Consider the following 23658-nt stretch of genomic DNA (forward strand, 5'->3'; position numbering starts at 1 on the left):
TGCTCGTGCTGGCACCGGTGCTGCTAAGAGCGTCAAACACACGGCATTGCTGGAGTGTAATACCGTGTTGTGTGGCCAAATGCTTGGACATATCAGTTGTATTACCGCCTTTGACGCGCAGATTCCTCTTACAGGTATTACAGGTGACGATCCTCGAGGTGTCGTCCTTCTTTGTGAAATGCAGCCAGACTTTGGAGCGTTTTTGCCGGGACGACATTTCTCCACAGTGCATCACACGTAGCAGCTCAGCTCACCTCTGCTCTGAGTCTGCAGCAGCTTGTGTGTGTGGCGTCATCGCAAATTTGCGAGTAGAGTACGTTTGTTTACAGTGGCGGCGCAGCCCGGGAAGATCGATAGCGAAATCGTAAAGGGTTTTAGTTAGCGATTCCGATTCCTCAAAATCCTCAAAATCTCAAACTCTTTCTCAAAATGAAAGCGAAATTAATACTACAGCAATAAACTGTTAACCCTGTTAATTGCAAACTATTTGAAACTAATATGCTACCTTTAATGTCAGGGATATATGGTCTAATAACAATTCTTGGACTCTGCCAGATTTACTATGCTGCACCGCAAATCAAGGGATGCAAAATGAGAGGTCTCTTTATTAGGAACATCTTTTCTAATTCATCAGCTCTGCAGTAAATCCAACAGTGTTCAGTTTTTATTATATTCCAGTGTTTCCAGTGATTTAAATGATGTTCGATATATTTAATTTTGTTTTAAACTAATTCTTATAAGGCCCCACTAATTAAAATGTGTTATTATTATTATCATTAGTATTATTATTATTCTCTGATTCACTTTGCGACTGCAGTTAGTTTAAGTTTAAACATTAATGAGGTGTAAACAGTCATGTGTTGATCTGATCTTCACTTCTGTCACTCATAAACTGTCACTAAACTATCAGTCGCGATGCAGCCTCGGGAGAGTTCAGTTCTTCACACAAATAACTGTGAAGGCGAAAACTTTGTGGTCTGTGGTTCACTAACTTCTCTTCCAGTGTAACTGTTTTGATTTAACTGTTGATTGCGTGACTTATAACACTGATCTGTCTGATTTTGTTCCAGTATCCACAACAACAGAGGTACGAAGTTTCTATTACATTCATCCTTACATGTGTAATCATTTTTTCTTCCTAATTGTGCAGTTGTTGTTTATAGTGGTTGTTCCACAATAGAATAAATGAAAGAAGAACTGACGAAAGAAGAAAGAAGGAACAACCAAATGTCTCGTGTTTTAAGCTGGGTTTTTAAAAAATCAGTTTCGGATTTTGTGTGTTTATGATTTAGTTTGATTTAGCCTTAGTTTCAATGAGAAAATACAATTTAATGATTGAATCACAGTAAAAATGATAAATGGACTGGATTTATATAGTATTACAGCACCTGAGGAATCGAGACTCTGCTGACATGTTTTTGTGTTTAGTGTTTTTAATGGACTCAATGTTTTATTTCCAGCAATGGGAGGAAAGAACTCCAAGCCTGCTGAAGCTCCACGTAAGATTACTGAGAAACTGAAGTTCCATTCATTCACATGTTGTATATTGATGTTAACATTTATCTTTAACTTCTCAGTTCTTGTTAAACCGTGGAGACAAGTGAACTGGAGGTGAGTGTTGTGACTTTATAAACATCTTTTCACATCATAAAACTACAAAATGCACAAAGTGACTTCTTTTGCTGTTGTGTTTTCTCTTTCTGTAAGTTCCCAGTTAACCACCCAGTTGTTGTGTTATGTTAGTTTTCAGTCCGAGTGATTTGATGTTTCCTTCCCTGAGCAGAGACGATCAGAGCGCTCTGCAGTTTGTGAACAACTACAAGCCTCATGTTGAAGGTCAACAGATCAGGGTTCTGCTTCATGGACCGATTGGAGCTGGAAAGTCCAGTTTCATCAACTCTGTCCAAAGTGTCCTACATGGCAGAATATCTGTCCAGGCTTTGGTGGATAACGCTACACATGACTGTTTCACCAAACAGGTAATTAGAAAGTTGAATAGTGTTTATATAGTGAGAAGGAATCATCTTGAATATTAAAGCTTTGAAAATATGTATTGAACTTAGCAAAGCTAGGTAACCACTCATAGTTGCAATCTGAATATCAGTATATTAGAACTAACAATGCTGCGCATGTAAACTGTTTAATGTATCATCAGGACAGCCTGGGGACATATCAGGGTGTGGCCAGGGACCATATTGAACGTAGGACAAGAAGGCAGGGCGATATGTGAACGTTTTCAAATTCACCACTATCGGCCCAACAACCAGCGAGTGCCAAAAGATTTGTGGCAAAGTGTGTGTTTAAAGATATTTGGGCTCTACACGCTGTTTGCAGCACTGAGGGGCTGTAAAAAAGATATTTCTGTGTTCTGTGAGAGTTTTGAGACGGGAAGCAGTGATGTGATCTTCTTACTGACTTGAAAGAGAAAAGAGCTTCGCCCCGTTTACTACATGTTAGTGTTAACTGTCAAGATAATGCAAGACCACCTGTCACTCACATTATTCTGATACTCTTATATGAACTGTATTTGTGGTTATTCTCTGCGTTAACCTGCCCTGAGAGAAAAGAACCCCATTGGCTGCTGTCTCTAGCTCAGTACTCACTCTGCTGTGTGACTGGCTGATGCATGTTTCACTCACTACGTAGAACTGAAGAGAAATCTAATGTGTGTGTGTGTGTGAGAGAGACAAAGGTATTGGTGACTCACACAGGTTCGGTCAACCTGAAGGTTCTGATGTTTCTTTTCTGTTGTATTCACAATCCGGATGTTCATTTCAATACACACAGTGTAACAACAGTGTAGCTCTGAACAGAAACACCTGCAGGGACAGTTTGAAACACACAGGATGGGATTATTGTAATAACTGAATATCTCCATGTGGTTCACAGTACAAAACCTACAAGATCCAAAAAGGAAACCCAGACACCTTTTACCCTTTTGTCCTCAATGACATCATGGGTCTGAAATGCAGCAACAGAAGAAGCTCAAAAATCCATCTGAAAGACATGAAGCGGGTGTTGAAGGGAAATGTGAAAGACGGTTACACGGTAAAGTTTCTGCATTTTTAAAAGCTTGATGTTTGTTAAGTTAAAAAAAAACAACAAAAAAACAGCAGTGTTATCCACTTTCTTTTATTTTCATGCTGCTTGTTGTTTTTCAGTTCAATGCTGATTGTAAGATATCAAAGGAAGATCGACACTACAACACATCCCCAACTTTAAACGACAAAGTGCATGTTCTGGTTTGTGTTATTGATGCCAACACAACATCACTGATAAAAAGTGAAGTCCTGATGGGAATACAGGACATTCGAGATGAAGCCAGTGAACTGGGTGAGTGCAAAAAAAACACTGTTTACTCACACAGGAGATGAACATCTTAAAGTTACCGCGACAGGTTTCTGTAGTGGACCCCATCCCCACAGAGGACAGCAGCTATGGTCCATTTGGATAAAAGTTTTACATTCATAATAAAGTTTTTGTCCTCCTGGCAGGAATCCCCCAAGTGGCCATTTTCACCAAAATTGACCAGGCCTGTCCTGAAATCCAAGAAGATGTAAAGAACGTCTACAGGAGCAAACTGCTCAAGGAAAGGGTAATTATTATTAATCATTTATTGAGGTTGCACAAAGAGATAATGGTACGTGTATCATCTGATCATTCAATTATTCCATTTAATCTGGCAAACGAAAAAAACGAGTCAATGTTTTTTTTCTTCTGTTTTTCTGTATGCACCAAACATTGAAAACTGCAGTCAGATGATACACAGACCGATAATGTCACTTGATACACTCAAAACTTGACACAGCCATGTCTGAACTAATCTTGTGATCTTCAAATGCAGATTGAGAAGTTCAGTGCAGACGTTGGAATTCCTCTGAACTGCATCTTCCCTGTGAAGAACTACCATGAGGAATCGGACCTCGACACTGACACCAACACTCTGATCCTGAACGCCCTGAGAAACATCATCCACTTTGGAAATGACTTCTTGAACCATAAGAATGCATAATGATCAGTCAGATGTGCTTGAAGAACGTAGAAATTATGATAAATTCACCATTAGAAGAGAATGTGAACATCTTTAAATTTCTATTTTCTGCTTCTTCTTTTTTTTTGTCATTGGGTGCTTCTTGATTCTCACTGGAAGTCGTTTCACCACACAAACCTTCTTTCTTTGCTTTCATAGTGAGCTGGTGCAGCCATGACTAAAATAAATGAAGATAATGTGCCTGTATGATCCATCACTTCAAATAATTCTTCATGTCTTTTGAGTTTTTTCACAAACTTTCATATGAAAGCACACTTGGTAAACAAAGCTTTCATCCTGACAGAAACTAAATCATTAAAGCAGCCAGGTAACAGGCTCAGCCAATGAGAGCAGACCGTCCTGCTGGACTGTTTGGGCCGGGTCGTCACATCAGGTGTGATCTAGTAGCATGTTGCTGATCAGTCACATAGTGTGAAAACCAAAATAACTGTAGGACTCAACTAGACAAGAAGTCATGTGGTGTGTTCGAGCCATAACGATGGCAGAGCTGCTAGTGCTGATTATATGATCATATAATCATACAATAATTATCATGTGTTAAATTTAAGTACCTTTATGTTATATTGTGTGTTATTACTGTTTTACTGCTGCACAACCAGCAGCCTCTCTGGTAAGGCTCTCCTTACTTTCACTTTTATCAGATCTATCAAAGTATCATTGTAAACTTCTTCACTTGAATTTGAAATAAAGTTCTGTGAGTTTGAATAAAGTTTGGCTGCAGACACTGAGTATGTAATCATGTTTGAGGGTCAGTGGGTTGAAGAAGCTGACAGGCTGAGTCTGTCTGTCCATGGAGGTAAAAATAACAGAATGTGACACATCAAAAATAATAAGTTTAGAGGCCATTCTTACTGTTTGATCAGCGATGGCCTCAATCTGAAGTTTAGTCATGCAGACAATGAAGATTAGTGTTTCTGGTGCACAATAGGAATAAAATACTGGGAAGACAGAACGTGTCAGACTGTGGGCCTGTTTGACGAGTCGTGAGAAAGTTTCAACAGACAAACATGTATCAGCATTAATTTTCATCCTGAGAGGAAGTCACATGTAGTCTGTGGTCTGAAGATGCGACATGCTTGACCAGAGGCTGTGAGCAAGTCACATATCTGACCAAAGTGAAACTAACACAGTAATGGGAGGACTCATATTATATGCTAATTACTGTAATATTACTTTAGTGGAAACAACAGAAATGATTGTGATAAGTCTGAAGACTCTCTGACTTTCACTGCTGGAGTGCAACAACAGGTATTTACCCTCTAATATAACAACAGTTTATTCTCATTTTTGTTTTTGTTGTACTTCCTGCAGAATAAAGTAACCAAACTGTTAAAACTGACATCAACCATGTGTATTTTTAAAAGTTTTGTACCAGTTTATTTTATTTTCATTAAACCTTGCTCTTAAGCAAACAAGCGCTACATAGTTTTCTGATCATGTCTAGCTACTTTCAGTGTGAAAGGTTTATAAGGCAAAAGGCATCTTTTTTCTCTTCCAGCCATGGGAGCAGAACAGTCCATATCAGAAGCTGATGCTGCTGCTGCTGCTGCTGCCCCTCCTGCATGTGAGACTACTTGTTAAATGTTCTAATAATCATTCAAAAAATAATAATTGTTGCATTATGATGATACAACATCTTTCTTATCTAAACCTATATTGTGTATTTTTTAGTTCTCCACCAACCATGGAGGGAGATAAAGTGGGGGTGAGTTTCTGCACCTTATAAAAGGACTTTTTCACATCTTTAACATGATAAAAATATCTGAGCATTGAACACAAAACGACAAACTGACTTTAAACTAAAATCAAAAGTATGTTATGTTCCCTGAACAGAGACAATCAGAGCGCTCTGCAGTACGTGAAGAACTACAAGCCTCATGCTGAAGGTCAGCAGGTCAGGATTCTGCTTCATGGACCGGTTGGAGCTGGAAAGTCCAGTTTCATCAACTCTGTCCAGAGTGTCCTACATGGCAGAATGTACACGCTGGCTTTGGCGGATAACACCTCTGACTGCAGTTTCACCAAAAAGGTATGAACATTTGTTCTGATTGAGGAGGAAATCATCATAAATTCATCAAGTCGTGGTCACATGCACTTGTAAAGAACATGTTCATCATGTCAGGCTTCAGTTCCAATGATTCTGCAGCTCTCATGTTTCTGTGATCAATGAGAGGAACAAAAACTACTTTGTCACAAAAAACATTCATGAAGTTCGGTTTAATAATGAATTTATTGTAGGTCTTCTGAAAATGTGAACAAACCTGCTGGGTTAAAAATATGCAGTAATTCTAATATTTGGTGAAATGTTTCTTGGCCATTTTAAGTTGTCAGTAGTGATGCCAAGTGTCGTGATGACTGCAGCTGTTTACTGGCATGTAGAAGTGTTTTGGGGGGACTCTGATCAAACTCTTTACATTTTGGAAATTTTGGACCATTTACACAGAAGTTATAATCACTTCCTGTTTCATGGAGAATAATTTCTTGCCACTGCATCAGCGTTGAATCAAAGCTCAGAATCTTCACCGTTTACCATCATGAAGTCCTCGAGGTTTTTTAAACCTGGTAGCAGGAGAACACAGAAGTAAAAGAACATGTTACCACCTGATGCCACTAGGTGGCCAAAAACTCTGCAAAATGTGGCATGTTAATGTTTTCAGTCTGGTAGAGATTTACTAATAACAGCAACCTCCTGCCGCAGAAAGTCATCGATACTTCCTGAGCCACCACGCTGTTCCACCACAACTCAAGCTTTTAATAATTTTTTATTGCAAAGGTGTTCAGATTGGCCTGTGAGCATTAGAAGTCAATCTGGTCAAAGCTCCAGGAGGAGTTTGTTAACGTAACAGCTGTTTAACGTATGATTTTGTAGACCTGTTTCCAACCTCCTCCATAAGATATCTAGCAGGTTTTATGGTGATTGGATCAATGGCTTCTGAGTTGTGGCCAATTTGTACTAAGCCCCGCCCTTTACGGGTCTCTTTGGATTGGTAGCGGCCATGTTTTTCCACCGATCTTGCTTATTTGTAGTAGGGACGTGTATCTCTGTTTCACGATGCTGTTTACCCAATTGGGGTTGATGGAGTCAAATTTAACAGTAGACGTCACTTTAGGGTTTTTCAGCTTATGCTAATTAGTACAAACTACATGTTCCATCAGGTGTCACAGCCACTTTAAGCTGGTCCTGTTTGTCCAATTTCAAGTCTGGTGTTGTGACTACTGCTTTAATTTACCACCTCTGTGTCACCAGTCTCCACAATGTTCGTACACATGGGTCAAAGTTTAATGTATCCACATTCTCCCTGGCCATTCACAGCACCTCCTCCCACAAAATAGTCCCAACGTCTCTGTAAACAAACAGGCCAGTCAGGTCTTCATTCTCAATCCTGGTTCAGAGTACAATTTGTAGAGAACTAACATACCTGAATGAGTCCAACACTGAGTGGATTCCATTATGTTAGATGAGCGTTGATGGTTTGTTTACAGAGATCATATTAACGGCAGTGTTGTCCTTATTTCCTTTACAGTATACAACCTACAAGATCCAGAAAGGAGGCCCAGACTCCTTTTACCCTTTTGTCTTCAATGACATCATGGGTCTGGATCGAAATGGAGTCCCTGTGGACGACGTCAGACTGGCTCTGCAGGGACACGTGAAGGACGGCTACAGGGTACTACTCTTTTCAAACATTTGTCACTAACAGTTGTTACTTTAATTTATACTTAAAGAGAAACTGTCATCACTGTTTTTCAGTTCAATCCTGTGTCCAAGATGTCAAATGATGATCCATATTTCAACCAATGCCCAGCTGCCAACGACATAGTGCATGTTCTGGTTTGTGTTGTTCCTGCGGACACAGTGCATCCAATAAAAGATGAAATGGTGAAGAAGATTCGGGAAATCAGAGAGGAAGCCAGTTCCCTGGGTAAGGGAAGAAAATCACAATCTTCATTCTTTTCCACTTGCACATTGTAAGTGTGATTTATAATAATAATAATGATAAGTATTATTATTATAATAATACATTTATTTTATATAGCGCTTTTTAAGGTTCACAAAGACACTTTACAGGTTAAAAAGCAGAAAATTAAAACCACAGACTAAAATCATGAATATATGACCTGCAGGTCTGTTTATCTCTAAGACGGTGTACATCAGTCATTCTTCCAAATACCGAGTGTGAAAACAAACAGAAAACACACAGTGACCTGACGTCAGCTAAGTCCTGATAATTAATCTAGACTTGGTGCCACACAGAGTGACCAGCAATGTAACAAAAGGTTATCTAAGACACGAAGGCTTAAACAATCAAACTGCCTGAAAAACATCATCTTAAACTGTTAAGACATAAAATTATAATGTTGAGATCATAGCAGCGTTTCACTACAGTTTTAATGTGTGCAGAACTTGTCACAGACAGGTGGGTAAAGGAAAATTACTATTTATCTATTGAAAGACTGTTGAAACACACCTGAGAGTGACCTGCAGCAGTTCACAACACAGCCGTCACGCACTACACAATGAGGCAGCGTGTTCGACCCGTTACAGTGGTCTCTCTCACAGAGAAGCTGCAGCTGTGTTCTGTTTGCATGTATGTCAGTAACACTGTTCTCCTGGCAGGAATTCCTCAAATGGCCATTCTCACCAAAATCGATATGACCTGTCCTGAGATTCAAGGCAATTTAAAAAAAGTTTACTTGAGCCGCCACGTGAAGAAGAAGGTATGTTTTAATTTATTCTTTTTATTTCGTCAGTTTGTAAAAACATGGAACCTCATTTGAAATATCATTATTACATTTTGGGATTCTTGGTATGTGAACACAGAGAAAGACCTGATTTGTTTGTGAACTGAGATGTGAAATCTGTTTTAAAACATAGATGGAGCAGTTCAGTGCAGACGTGGGAATCCCCATGAACTGCATCTTCCCTGTGAAGAACTACCATGATGAAATCGATCTCAACAGTGACGTCGACTCTCTGATCCTGAGCGCCCTGAAACACATCATCACCCACGGAGACGACTTCATCAACCGCAAGAATCAGACTGATGGTTCAGTTTGATATCCTAAACACAAAGCAGACAACAGATATTGGTTTATTTTCACTGTTCAGTATTTATTTTAACTGATTTGTTTGTATGACTTGTATTTGAATTTTCTGGGGGAAAAAAGCCTGAAATTGTTTCCAGTTATGCAAAAGAACTTGAATATTTGTATTTGATGAATGATGCAGCCATAAGAACAGGTTGTGTTTGAGTTTGGACCTTTAATGTAAACATCATACTTTCAGGAACAAGATGGACCAATAGAAGTTTCTCACTAATGACTTCAGTGTTTCTCCTTTATGAGGCTCATATTTAATATTTTGTTAATCACTGGGCAGCAAAGCCTCTTAAACTTTTTACACTCAAATTTAATTCCATGAACTTTTAATTGCTAAATCTTTACTGCTTTGTTGTCTACAATTTATTAAAACCCAATGTGTTGCAAACTTTATGGAAGTGTAATATTTTAACATTGCAGTACTGCTTTAAGGAACATTAGGAGCATCTTAATTACCCTACCTAATGTTACCTAATTAGAGTGCAAAGATAACAACTGGTGCCTGGATTTGTATTTTTCCGCTTGCTTTGACAGTCACGGAATACTAAAGAAATCATTGTGTAGGTTAAAATAATTAGGCTCCAGATCAGAAGCAAACCATGTTAGCCTAGCATGCTACTTAAACAAAGAAACTGTGACTGCTTCACAACATTACATGAGGAACTAACATATTAACAGTAGAATAGAGACTGAATCGTTAACAACAGCTGTTGGTTTACAATGTGGAGATATTTGTCATTTTCAGTCCTAACTGTAACATGTAGTAACATGAGGCTACAGTAACATGATGTAGCCTACATTTACATATTCATCTAAAGCTCATGTCTGATTTTTTTTAATCGTATTAATAACAACACTTCCACTAATATTAGGTTGGAGATTTAGTGTTCCTGTTAAAGAAAATGACATGTCGAGTTTACCCAAAACTTAAAAGTTAGTTTAAAGATGAGACGTCTCTGTTGTGTAGGTATTGAAGATGTTAGCAAAGCAACACGCTACTTAAAATAAGCAAAACAGCAGAAACATTGAAAGAGGTCAAACTATCTATCTATCTATGCATTATGCAGGAAGTAAACACTTTGATCTGTTCTATACTGAATATAAAGAGTGCCACATGACCGAGTCTGAGAGGCCGTCCATACGGAAACGCTCTTTTGCTGAAACGCACATGTATTGCATCGTTTTGGCCGATCGTCCATACGGATCCTGAAAATGCACTCTTTTGAAAATGGGTCTCAGGGTGGAGAAATATGAAAACGCAGCCCTCCCGTTTTCATGTGGACGGCGAATCTGCATACTTTCCCCCCTCGACTTCTGAACCCCTCAACGTCTCATAACAACAACAACAATGGCGGACGACATGCTTGTGTTCGTGTTTCTTGCATCTTACTCTCCTTGTAGTTGAGTGTGAGTCTCAGCAGCAGTTCGACCTCATTAACGGTCAATACAAACGATTCTGGTTTCCTTGTACTCGCCATTTTCGTTTTCTTCTTCTTGTGCTCGGTTTCTCCGTCTACTGTCTGTTTGTTTACAGCGTGCAAGCTTAATGTGCATGCTCCGTGTCTTCTTCTCCGTTTTTGGTGAATTTCAAGTGCCACCTATAGGCTGGAATATGAACTACAGCGTTTTCAGTTGTTTTCAGTGGAGCCGTGTGGACGCAGATATTCTTGAAACGATGCCGAGGAAGACGGAGAAAGAAAAGATCATTTTCGTCCATGTGGACAGCCCCTGAAATAAGGTGTGTGGTCACCACATGCTGAACATATTTAGATGTTTGTTCTCCAACATAAGATCATCATTAATGTCCTACAGTTTAATCATGAAGCTCTTCATGTGTTAAAAACAGTTAGCGGTTGCTAACGAGTGTCTGAATGAGACTACATGGGTTGTCGGGGACATTAAACGTCCTCACAGCGAACACGGAGACTCATCTACTCACTAGTCCGTCTTTACAGGCCACTTTAGTTACACACTGTTCTAACTCTGACTTTACTACTTGTACATTGATCAGTTTATAGAAAACCTGGATAGTAATTGTGCAGTAAGACTCTTAGTGGTGGTGACGTTTCAGTCATGTGACCGTGATGTCGTCTGTTTGTAGCCTAGCATTAGCTTCTTACTGCTACACAGTTAATTTAGCTTCAAACATCACAGAGTGGAGTTCATCTGTGGAGATTATCTGGATCAACAGAACCTGGACGGATCAGAAAAATAATCCCACAGAGGAACCAGAGTGATGCTGACTTCAGTTAGCGACAAGAAAATATGTTATCCCCACAGCTGTTTGTATGGAGGATACACTGTACACAGTATGTGGTTAGTAGTACCACACATGTGGTGTAAAAGGGTTATATTAAACTATATTCATGTATTTAATCTGTGGAAGGTTGTTTTAAATATGAGTTATGTTCAGCTGAGTGTAGATCTGTGTTTGTACTTCTTGTGGTCAGCAGATGAAGCTGTTGGTCTCCTCAGAAAGTCTGTTACTTCCCAGACTGCAGTGAGTCATCAGAGAGCCAGCAGGGGGCAGCATGCTGTTATTTTCATTGATTTGGTTCCCTGAGAGGAGATTTCACAGAAATCACGTGACTGAAGCTGAAGGATGCAAAATGAGACTCCTCTTTATTAGGAACAGAGTGTTCAGTTTTTATTATCTTCCAGTGTTTGATTTAAATGTTCAATATATTTCTGTTTGTTTTTAACAAACTCTTATAAAATGCTTTTAATAAAAATCTGTTGTTATCATTATTATTTCCTGATTCACTTTGCGACTGCAGTTAGTTTAAGTATAAACATCAATGAGGTAAAAACAGTCATGTGTTGATCTGATCTTCACTTTGAGTCTCACTCATGAACTTTCACTAAACTGTCAGTCTCAATGCAGCCATGGGAGAGTTTAGTTGTTCACACAGATGACTGGGAAGAGGAACACGTTGTGGTCTGTGGTTCACTAACTTCTCTTCCGGTGTGTGACTGTGAGGATTTGACTGTTGACTGCATGAAATATAACGCTTCCTCTGAGACTCACATTCAGTTTCACTTTGTTCCAGTATCAACGACGACACAGGTACGAACCTTCTATTACATTCATCCTCACATGTGTAATAATGTGTTCTTCCTAATTGTGCAGTTGCTGTTATTGGATTTATATAGTATTACAGTACCTGAGGAATCGAGACTCTGCTGACATGTTTTTTTTTGTTTAGTGTTTTTAATGGACTCAATGTTTTATTTCCAGCAATGGGAGGAAAAAAGTCCAAACCTGTTGAAGCTCCACGTAAGATTACTGAGAAACTGAAGTTCCATTCTTTCACATGTTGTATATTGATGTTAACATTTATCTTTAACTTCTCAGTTCTTGTTAAACCGTGGAGACAAGTGAACTGGAGGTGAGTGTTGTGACTTTATAAACATCTTTTCACATCATAAAACTACAAAATGCACAAAGTGACTTCTTTTGCTGTTGTGTTTTCTCTTTCAGTAAGTTCCCAGTTAACCACCCAGTTGTTGTGTTATGTTAGTTTTCAGTCCGAGTGATTTGATGTTTCCTTCCCTGAGCAGAGACGATCAGAGCGCTCTGCAGTTTGTGAACAACTACAAGCCTCATGTTGAAGGTCAGCAGATCAGGGTTCTGCTTCATGGACCGGTTGGAGCTGGAAAGTCCAGTTTCATCAACTCTGTCCAAAGTGTCTTACATGGCAGAATATCTGTCCAGGCTTTGGTGGATAACGCTACACATGACTGTTTCACCAAACAGGTAAGAAGAATGTTTAATTGTGTTAATGTAGTGAAATGGAAATCATCTTGAATATTAAAGCTTTGAAAATATGTATTGAACTTAGCAAAGTTAGGTAACCACTCATAGTTGTAATCTGAATATCAGTATATTAGAACTAACAATGCTGCGCATGTAAACTGTTTAATTTATCATCAATACAGCCTGGGGACATATCAGGGTGTGGCCAGGGACCATATTGAACGTAGGACAAGAAGGCAGGGCGATATGTGAACGTTTTCAAATTCACCACTATCGGCCCAACAACCAGCGAGTGCCAAAAGATTTGTGGCAAAGTGTGTGTTTAAAGATATTTGGGCTCTACACGCTGTTTGCAGCACTGAAGGGCTGTAAAAAAGATATTTCTGTGTTCTGTGAGAGTTTTGAGACGGGAAGCAGTGATGTGATCTTCTTACTGACTTGAAAGAGAAAAGAGCTTTGCCCCGTTTACTACATGTTAGTGTTAACTGTCAAGATAATGCAAGACCACCTGTCACTCACATTATTCTGATACTCTTATATGAACTGTATTTGTGGTTATTCTCTGCGTTAACCTGCCCTGAGAGAAAAGAACCCCATTGGCTGCTGTCTCTAGCTCAGTACTCACTCTGCTGTGTGACTGGCTGATGCATGTTTCACTCACTATGTAGGACTGAAGAGAAATCTAATGTGTGTGTGTGTGTGTGTGAGAGAGAGACAAAGGTATTGGTGACTCACACAGGTTCAGTCAACCTGAAGGTTCTGATGTTTCTTTTCTGTTGTATTCACAATCCGGATGTTCATTTCAATACACACAGTGTAACAACAGTGTAGCTCTGAACAGAAACACCTGCAGGGACATTTTGAAACAGACAGGATGGGATTATTGTAATAACTGAATATCTCCATGTGGTTCACAGTACAAAACCTACAAGATCCAAAAAGGAAACCCAGACACCTTTTACCCTTTTGTCCTCAATGACATCATGGGTCTGAAATGCAGCAACAGAAGAAGCTCAAAAATCCATCTGAAAGATATGAAGCGGGTGTTGAAGGGAAATGTGAAAGACGGTTACACGGTAAAGTTTCTGATTTTTAAAAGCTTGATGTTTGTTAAGTTAAAAAAAAACAACAAAAAAACAGCAGTGTTATCCACTTTCTTTTATTTTCATGCTGCTTGTTGTTTTTCAGTTCAATGCTGATTGTAAGATATCAAAGGAAGATCGACACTACAACACATCCCCAACTTTAAACGACAAAGTGCATGTTCTGGTTTGTGTTATTGATGCCAACACAACATCACTAATAAAAGATGAAGTCCTGATGGGAATACAGGACATTCGAGATGAAGCCAGTGAACTGGGTGAGTGCAAAAAAAACACTGTTTACTCACACAGGAGATGAACATCTTAAAGTTACTGGCGACAGATTTCTGTAGTGGACCCCATCCCCACAGAGGACAGCAGCTATGGTCCATTTGGATAAAAGTTTAGGTTCATAATAAAGTTTTTGTCCTCCTGGCAGGAATCCCCCAAGTGGCCATTTTCACCAAAATTGACCAGGCCTGTCCTGAAACCCAAGAAGATGTAAAGAACGTCTACAGGAGCAAACTGCTTAAGCAAAAGGTAATTATTATTAATCATTTATTGAGGTTGCACAAAGAGATAATTGTCACTTGATACAGTCAAAACATGTTCAGTATTTAGCATTAAGCTCTCGGTTGTTGTGAGCTGTCATGTCTGAACTAATCTTGTGATTTTCAAATGCAGATTGAGCAGTTCAGTGCAGATGTCGGAATTCCTCTGAACTGCATCTTCCCTGTGAAGAACTACCATGAGGAATCGGACCTCGACACTGACACCAACACTCTGATCCTGAACGCCCTGAGAAACATCATCCACTTTGGAAATGACTTCTTGAACCATAAGAATGCATAATGATCAGTCAGATGTGCTTGAAGAACGTAGAAATTATGATAAATTCACCATTAGAAGAGAATGTGAACATCTTTAAATTTCTATTTTCTGCTTCTTTTTTTTTTCATGGGTGCTTCTTGATTCTCACTGGAAGTCGTTTCACCACACAAACCTTCTTTCTTTGCTTTCATAGTGAGCTGGTGCAGCCATGACTAAAATAAATGAAGATAATGTGCCTGCATGATCCATCACTTCAAATAATTGTAAATGTCTTTTGAGTTTAATCACAAACGTTCATATGAAAGCACACTTGGTAAACAAAGCTTTCATCCTGACAGAAACTAAATCATTAAAGCAGCCAGGTAACAGGCTCAGCCAATGAGAGCAGACCGTCCTGCTGGACTGTTTGGGCCGGGTCGTCACATCATGTGTGATCTAGTAGCGTGTTGCTGATCAGTCACATAGTGTGAAAACCTGTAAGACTCGATTAGACGAGAAGTCATGTGGTGTGTTCGAGCCATAACAATGGCAGAGCTGCTAGTGCTGATTATATGTTCATATAATAATACAATAATTATCATGTGTCAAATTTAAGTGCCTTTGTGTTTTTTTTTTGTCTTATTACTGTTTTACTGCTGCACAACCAGCAGCCTCTCTGGTGAGACTCTCCTTACTTTCACATTTAGCAGGTCTACCATTGTAAACTTCTTCACTCAAATTTGAAATAAAGTTCTGTGAGTTTGAATAAACTAAAAACTATGGAGGGAGATAAAGTGGGAGTGGGAGGACCAGTTGGAGCTGGAAAGTCCATGTTAAGTTGGTGCAATGACTACAGCTCTTTACTGGCATGTAGAAGTGTTTTGGGGGGGGACTCTGATCAAACTCTTCAATTTTGGAATCCAAACTCAGAATCATCACCATTGACCATCATGAAGTCCAGTTTTTCAACCTGCTAGCCTTTTATTGCCTCTCAAGAGAGGCAGGATAAGGAGGAACAAAAGGCAAAAAACAAAAACCAGGAGAACAGAGGAGAAAACCAAAAATATTCTAGGACTAAAATAAAGCAACTAAGGCTACAGCAAAGTACAATCGAAAGTAAAGTCAGTCACACCAGTAAGTCATACCAACACAAACACCAACAATGAACTGACGAGGAGTGCGTGGGGAACACAGACTTGAATACACAGAACACACTGATGAGGCGACGAGGAGCAGGTGAGGAGCGAGAGGAGGAAAGATGACAGGTGAGATAACGAGGGGGAAAGTCCAAATGAAGCCGGGAGGGCGGGACCCTCATGAGGCCGAAGGTGGGGTCGAAGGCAGAGACCCTCGGGAGGCCTAAGGTGGGGATGACATAGGCTGGAACCCTCTGTAGGCCGGCAACGAAGGCGTAGGTGAAGGCTGGAACCCTCTTTTTTTTAACACTTTTATTTTTTAAAATTTTTTCAACAAGAAAACAGAAACAGGGGAGGTCTGGGACATGACAGCAAGTAATATGATCAGTAGGAAAAAAAAAAAAACAGTCACAGGTATATAGCACCAATTTAAGAAGTGTCAAGAGGATATAGATATAGCTACTCAATATTTATTTGGTAATAACAGTCCCATTTATTCCAAAGTGCATCCCCCTTCTCTTTTTGAAGTCGAAGGGTGAAAGTCATTTTCTCCATCAGACGGATAGTGTTGACCACACTGATAAAGGACGAGATGGTGGGAGGGTTCTTCTGAAGCCAGCATTTAGTTATTGTTTTTTTACTTGCGACCATAAATATCTTCAGGAGATATGTGTCACTTTTACTGAGACCTTGAGGGGCATGTCCGAGGTACAGTACGTTGAAAGAGAAGTCAATGTCCAGGTCTAGAACCTCTGATATCAAGTTTTGCACTCCCTTCCAAAAAGGCTGAACATGTGGGCATAACCAGAAAATATGCGCATGGTCCGCCGAGTCTGATCCACACTCCCTCCAGCAGAAGTGTTGTGACCCACTTGATTTTGATTTTTGATAGGGGGTAATAAAGAAACGGGTCAAAACTTTCCAGTAGAAGTCTCTCCAGAAGAATGAACTTGTAGTAGTAGACCGGGTTTCCCATGCTTTACTCCACATATCCTCAGTTATTACCATGTTTAGTTCCTTTTCCCAGCGTTCCTTTATATAATCTGTTGAAGATTTATTCATTGAAGTGAAAGCCTTGTATAGTCTACCCACGATGCCTTTGATGTTCTTTGAATTGTAAGCATCAATAAATACCTCAATTATTTTAGAGGGCTCCGGAGAGTCATGACTCTTAACTTCCATTACAAAAAAATTACGGATCTGTAGGCACCGAAAAAAATCTCCTCTGTCCAGTTCATGAGTCCGACATATGTCCTCAAAGTCATTAAAGTGTCCATTTGTCACTATCCGGCACAAAGAAGATATGCCCTGCCTAGCCATCCTTCTGTATCTGTGGTCCAGAGCTGCTGGGAGGAAGTGTGGGTCGTACGCAGGCCAGCACAACAGCTTCATCTCCCTATGGAGATTAAATCTCTTAACCACTTGTAACCACAGTTTCATTGAAAAAGAAACACACTGATTTTGGAGCTGAAATACTTCACTTATTCTGCTGAGGCATCCCAGTGCCGACTGTATAGGTATGTCCATTAAAGACAACTCAATCGCTTTCCATTTAGCTTCATAAACTGGATTACACCAACACCACAGGGGCCTCAGCTGAGCTGACAAAAAGTAATCTTTAAGACAAGGCAGAGCCATGCCCCCCCTCTCCCCGGGCAGCTGTAATGTTGAATATCTAACCCTGGGCCTTTTATTATTCCAGATGAACCTAGACAGATGTCTATCCCATTCCCTAAACTGTTTCAGAGGCACTTCCACTGGAAGTGCTGTGAATAGGTATAACAATCTTGGGAGGATGTTCATTTTAATAGTCCTTATTCTGCTGCCGAGGTCGAGGGGTAGCACGCCCCATCTACCTAAATCATCATATATATTCCTATTAATCTGCTTATAATTAACATCATAGAGCTTTGCCAGGTTCTTGGTTAAAAAGACACCTAAATACTTAATATGTGGTTGGAACCAGTTAAATGTGTACTTTTTTAACAGTTCTTGTGACGGGGTATAATTAAAGGATAATACTTGAGTTTTTTGAACATTAAGTACATAACCAGAGTATCTCCCATACATCCCCAGAATGTTCATTAGTACTGGAACACCAGATTCAGGGTTTTTCAGTGTTACCAACACGTCATCTGCGTAAAGGCAGATTTTATTTTCAACCCCTCCCACAGGTATACCCTCCAGGGCAGTCTCCTCCCTAATAGCCTGAGCCAGTGGTTCGATAAACAGATTGAAAAGCGAAGGGCTAAGAGGGCACCCCTGTCTACATCCTCGTTGTAGCCTTATCGGATTTGATAGACTTCCGTTTATTTTTATCCTTGCTGTTGGAGAGGAGTAAAGGGTCCTTATACACTGTGTGAATGATTCACAGAATCCAAATCTAGACATAACTTGAAATAGGAAGTCCCAGCCGACTGAGTCAAAGGCCTTCTCAGCATCAAGGCTGAGAAGGACCGCACTCATTTGTTCTTTGGAGATGTGATCAATTACATGGAGGACTCTCCTTATGTTGTCATGTGTTTGTCTATTCCTTATAAAGCCTGTCTGGTCCTCTTCTATTAGGGAGGGCATTACTGTTTCTAATCTCTTGGTCAATATAGCTGCATATATTTTGTAATCTGTGTTTAGTACACAAATGGGTCTATAGTTTTTACAGTACATTTTATCTTTCCACTCCTTTGGTATAACTGAAATAAACGCCTCGTTCCATGATGGTGGGAGGAACCCTTTCTTCATGGTGTAGTTGAAAGAGGCTTGTAATAAAGGAAGCAGTGGCTTTCTCATGCATTTATACCATTCTGCAGGGTATCCGTCACAGCCTGCAGACTTGTTAACTTTTAGGCCTGAAATTATACCATCTATTTCCTCTATAGAGATTTCTGATACAAGTTCTTCATTTTGAATTTTACCAATGTGGGGGAGGTCTAGTGAGTCTAAAAATGTTTGAATTGTTGGCCTGTCTGCCTTGTCTGGTTGTGTGTATAATGATTTGTAATATGTCTCAAAGGCTTTTTGGACACCCTCCAGTTTTGTGGTGACTTTGTTTGTTTGGGGGTTCTTAATTCTATGAATTGTAGTTTCAGCTTGCTGTTTTCTAAGTCTCCATGCGAGTAGTTTGGAGGCCTTAGGTCCTGCTTCATAGTACCTTTGCTTCAAATATTTAAGTTTTTTTTCAATTTCCTCACTGAGGATTTTATCAATCTCCTGCTTAACTGGCCTCATTTGCTCTAATGTAGATGAATCTTTGTTAATACTATGAACTTGCTCCAGACTCTTTAGTTTTTCCTGCAGATCTAACAGCCTTTTGGCTTTAATCTTTTTTAACTCTGCTGACAAAGCTATTATTTTCCCTCTGAGGAAGGCTTTAGATGCATCCCAAAGTATAGCCGGATTGACCTCCCCATTATCATTAAATTCTAGATACGATTTTAATTCTGCAGTCATTCCCGTTTTAAATGAGTTCCTGTTCAGTAGACCTGTATTCATTCTCCATTGTGTGATTTTTGGCCTTCCATCCAACTGTAATTTCAGGTGGATGCTGGAATGGTCGGAAATGTCTCTGTGTCCAATTTGACAATCTTTCACTTTGTGACAATCTTTATTAAACATGAAGAAATAATCGATTCTTGAATAAATATTATGTCTTGCAGAATAAAAAGTGAATTCACTGTCAAATAGGTGTAAATACCGCCACATATCAATCAACCCTAATTCCTGCAATATTTTATTTATTTCTTTTTCTAAGGGATTCCTTCTTCTTGTTTTGTTAGTCGTGTCTAACTTCGGATTCAGAAGCATATTAAGTTCCCCTGCACATATGAGGGTACCATAAGTTTCTGTGGCAATCAAATTGAAAATGTTCCTGTAAAAAGCAATATCACTGCCTGGAGGAGCGTATATGTTACAGAGAGTGACTTTTTTATGTTCCAGTTTGCCCTTTACCAGAATAAATCTACCCTCCTTATCCTTGTGTTCTGAGACCAATTCAAAGCAAACCGAATTTGAAATTAATATTGCAACCCCTCTCTTTTTTCCTGCTCTATATGATGAGAAAAAGGAATTTCTAAAACCCATGTTCTTCAATTTAACATGCTCCACATTAGATAGGTGTGTTTCCTGCCAGAAAGCAACATTGATTTTCTCCCGCTTTAACTTAGCTATCAGTTTACTCCTTTTAATGGGATTGTTTATACCATTAACATTCAGCGACTATTCAACAAACATTCTGAGCATATATTCCTGTACCCATGAAAACCAAGTCCCAGACCTCAAATAACTCACAAAACAGGATAGAACATCCACAGAACTTATAATGAACACAACAGAAAAAAAAAACAGGGCTTCCAGTCCAGAGGGTTCCTTGTTACCTCTCTGTGTGGAGGGGGGAATGGCCACTAGGTGGGGCCCCCTCAGCAGTACTATGGAACAGGGGTAGGTTTTTTGCATCGGCTCATAGTTATAACCCAGGTTATGTGGGAGGTCACACAAAACAGTGTTAGTGTTCGTGCAGGCCATGGTAAATAGAAATTAAACGTTTTGTTTTATGGTAGCAATGTGGGGGGGGGGGGGGTGTTATCTTCTCAAGCTCACAACAATAAAAGGCACAGCGAGTCATTACTCATCCGTTACGGCATCCTCCCGGTCCTGCCTCTGGAAACCTTTGAGTCTCTCTCGTATGCTCTCCTGGTAGTCCTGCGCGTCCCCGGTGCGTCGCGGTCCCACTGTACTCCACGGCATAAGATTGTTAATACTATCCACAGTGATGTCCTTGGATCTGCTCCTCGGTATCGGTCCCACGGAGAGGCCCCGCTTTCTCAGGTCTGCCGCTGCTTCTTCGGCGCTGTTGAACGTGACCGTGCCTGAATCAAAATGCACGCTCATCCGAGTAAGAGGAGTCTGGAAACGGATCCCGTTTTCCTTGAGTACTCGCTTAATTGGCGTGTATTCCTTCCTCCTCTGCTGCACAGCCTCAGCATAGTCATGGTCGAAAAACACACGACTCTCCTGGACGTAGATGCTTTTCTTCCAAGCGGCCTGGAGGATTTTCTCCTTCACCGTGAACTGTAGGAAACGAACCACCGTAGAGCGCGGCGGTGCTCCGTCAGGTGGCTGTGAGGCCAGCGCTCTGTGTGCTCTTTCAATTCCCAAACTTTGCCCCTGACGCAGGCCTGTAGTGTCCCCCAGCTCCGACTGGAACATGTTTTCCACATACCGTAGCATAGATGTGCCCTCTGCCTTTTCGGGGATACCATAAATCCGAATGTTATTACGTCGGGAGCGCCCCTCCAAGTCGGCGACCTTGGCCTGGAGTGACTTTTGGTTATTCAGCAGCTGGATAAGCGCGTCTTTAACGCCGGTATCCTACGGCTCTCTTCCCGCTACGCTCCTCTCCACTTCCCCCAGTCGCTTGGCTACCTCCTCGACCTGGCCGGTTGCGGCTTTGATTTGCTGGTTGATTTCAGATCGTAGCTCGTCGAGTTGTACTTTCATGTCCTCTCTAAAACTGAGCCGAACTTGCGACAACTCTTTTTTCATTTCAGATTTAAGGTCCCGCATGCCTTCGGCTACGACCTCGCGCACCATTTTGCGAATGGAGTTAAGCGTGGCCGGGGAGTCCTCCACCCCGTCGCCATCTTCACTTGCACAAACATCACTCATGTCGCCGTCTTTTCGGGTTTCTGGTTCCTTATTTTTTCGAGTCCCGACTCTCCCTTTACTACTTTGTCCCCCACTCATCGTTGTTCTACTTTAAATCACTTTTCACCGAGTTGTAGACCTAAATTGCGGGGTTTTTATTTTAGCCGATGCAGGAGCTCTTTTCTACGCCGCCATGCTGGTTTCCGAGCCACCGGAAGTCCCGCTGGAACCCTCTTGAGGCCAAACTGCTGACTGGGAAACCTTCCTGGGCCTTGGCCATCTGAGGATCATTGGGAGCTGTTGGCAAGGGAGCCGACAGAGGTTTCCCGCAAGGCAACAGCCTGGGAACCGACGGAGGACCACTGGGAGGTGTTGGCCTGGGAGCCGATGGAGGTTCACTGGAAGTTGTCGACCTGGGAGCCGACGGAAGTTCATTGGGGGCTGTCAGCCTGGGAGCCGACGGAGGGTCCTCGGCAGCAACCAAACTCGCCCGGGCCTCCGACCTAGGGGCTGGGACTGGACTTGGCTGGGCCTCCGACTGAGGAACAGGAACTGGTGTTGGTCGGCCCACTGACTGGGAGCCCCTGCCAGATGTTGGCTGGACCACCGACATAGAAACACTGGCAGATGTCGAGTGGGCTGCCAACTTAGAACCACTGGCAGGTGTCGGCCTGGGAGCCGAGAGTGGAATATTGGCTGGTGTCGGCCTGGAAGCCGACGTGGGACCACTGGGAGATGACGGCGGTTCACTGGGAGGTGTCGGCGTAAGATCTGATGGAGGTCAACAAGGAGGTGTCAGTCTGAGACCCAACTGAGGATCACTGGAATCGGTTGGACATGTCCGGGGACGCCTCCTTGTTGGTTTATACACCTGGGGCCTAGCGGGCCCGGGAGCTACCAAGAGGCTATCTGGCTGGCTATTACCAACCCCCAGGTCTGGCGAGAGACTAATGGACAGGTAGTTACCAGCAATGAGGTAGCGCATACCATGCGCTTCGTCCATGCTTGGTCCATATTGTGGTCGGTTCATTCTATCAGGGGATTAAGGAAATAGGAGGTGGACCAAAATGCAGACACATGAGAGGCAGGATAAAGAGTGACAAAAGGCGGGCTTTATTTAACAAAAGCTGAGAAAAACAAAAACCAGGAGAACAGAGGAGAAAACCAAAGATATTCTAGGACTAAAACAAAGCAGCAACTAAGGCTAAAGCAAAGTACAACCACATGCAAAGTTCAAGTCAAAAAATGCAAACTGCAATAATCAAAATCCAAAAACAATACCACCGGGAGACTGGAGACAAAAGAGGAAACACAAGGAACTCGAGGGAGACATCACACAAACACCAACAACGAACTGACGAGGGGTGCATGGGGAACAAAGGCTTAAATACACAGAACACACTGATGAGGGGACAAGCAGGTGAGATAACAAAGGGGAAGCACAGAGGAGAAATCACAGTGGCAGACAGAGGGAGACAAGCATGCAACAAGGGGAAAACAGAGGAAGAGCACAGGAGACACTGAAAGGACACAAGAGGGCATGGAGATCAAAACATAAGACAAAACAAGACACCGAACAAAGACACTGAATCATGAACCATGACACAGTCTCCAAAATGTTTATTCACATGGGTCAGAGTTTAATGTACACACATGCTCCCCGGCCATTTACAGCACCCCCTCCCACAAAATGGTCCCAACCCTGTAAACAAACAGGACTTTAAACAGCTGAGTTCAGAGTATAATTTGGAGAGTGCAGCACCTGAATATGAGTATATGAGTGTTGATGATTCGTTTACAGAGATCATATTAACTGCAGTGTTGTTCTTATTTCCTTTACAGTACACAACCTACAAGATCCAGAAAGGAGGCCCAGACTCCTTTTACCCTTTTGTCTTCAATGACATCATGGGTCTGCAAGCAAATGGAGTCACTGTGGACGACATCAAACTGGCTCTGAAGGGACACTTGAAGGACGGTTACAAGGTACTACTTTTTTCAAACTTAACATTTTTCACTTACAGTTGTTCATGCCTTTACTTTAATTTATACTTAAAGAGAAACTGTCATCACTGTTTTTCA

The 23658-nt window shown here is 41.1% G+C and overlaps 4 protein-coding genes across 7 annotated transcripts in view; all 4 read left to right on the plus strand.

Annotated features, from left to right (window-relative positions):
* LOC115574089 (NACHT, LRR and PYD domains-containing protein 14-like) overlaps positions 1-23658 on the plus strand; it is a 915401-nt gene that overhangs the window by 417485 nt on the left and 474258 nt on the right. The window lies entirely within an intron of this gene.
* LOC115574117 (interferon-induced protein 44-like) lies at positions 1472-4779 on the plus strand. Of its 2 annotated transcripts, XM_030405371.1 has the most exons (7): positions 1472-1499; positions 1578-1611; positions 1744-1979; positions 2890-3048; positions 3162-3333; positions 3495-3595; positions 3845-4779. In XM_030405371.1, exons 3-7 carry the CDS (start codon positions 1764-1766, stop codon positions 4010-4012), a joined length of 816 nt encoding a protein of 271 aa, XP_030261231.1. In that variant the 5' UTR covers positions 1472-1499; positions 1578-1611; positions 1744-1763; the 3' UTR covers positions 4013-4779. The 2 variants fall into 2 exon arrangements, with proteins under 2 accessions (XP_030261231.1, XP_030261230.1); XM_030405370.1 differs by lacking the exons at positions 1472-1499; positions 1578-1611 and having other exon boundaries at positions 1705-1979.
* Positions 5225-9544, plus strand: LOC115574111 (interferon-induced protein 44-like). The gene is made up of 8 exons (XM_030405361.1): positions 5225-5299; positions 5550-5615; positions 5723-5756; positions 5885-6080; positions 7576-7719; positions 7803-7974; positions 8670-8770; positions 8928-9544. The coding sequence occupies exons 2-8, from the start codon at positions 5552-5554 to the stop codon at positions 9108-9110; spliced, it is 894 nt and encodes a 297-aa protein (XP_030261221.1). The 5' UTR covers positions 5225-5299; positions 5550-5551; the 3' UTR covers positions 9111-9544.
* Positions 11998-15058, plus strand: LOC115574115 (interferon-induced protein 44-like). Of its 3 annotated transcripts, none has more exons than XM_030405366.1 (8): positions 11998-12218; positions 12390-12428; positions 12507-12540; positions 12713-12908; positions 13826-13984; positions 14097-14268; positions 14430-14530; positions 14675-15058. In XM_030405366.1, exons 2-8 carry the CDS (start codon positions 12392-12394, stop codon positions 14840-14842), a joined length of 867 nt encoding a protein of 288 aa, XP_030261226.1. In that variant the 5' UTR covers positions 11998-12218; positions 12390-12391; the 3' UTR covers positions 14843-15058. The 3 variants fall into 3 exon arrangements, with proteins under 3 accessions (XP_030261226.1, XP_030261227.1, XP_030261228.1); XM_030405367.1 differs by having other exon boundaries at positions 12060-12218; positions 12633-12908; XM_030405368.1 differs by lacking the exon at positions 11998-12218 and having other exon boundaries at positions 12400-12428; positions 12673-12908.

This window comes from Sparus aurata, chromosome 22, assembly GCF_900880675.1.
Source record: "Sparus aurata chromosome 22, fSpaAur1.1, whole genome shotgun sequence".
NCBI lineage: Eukaryota > Metazoa > Chordata > Actinopteri > Spariformes > Sparidae > Sparus > Sparus aurata.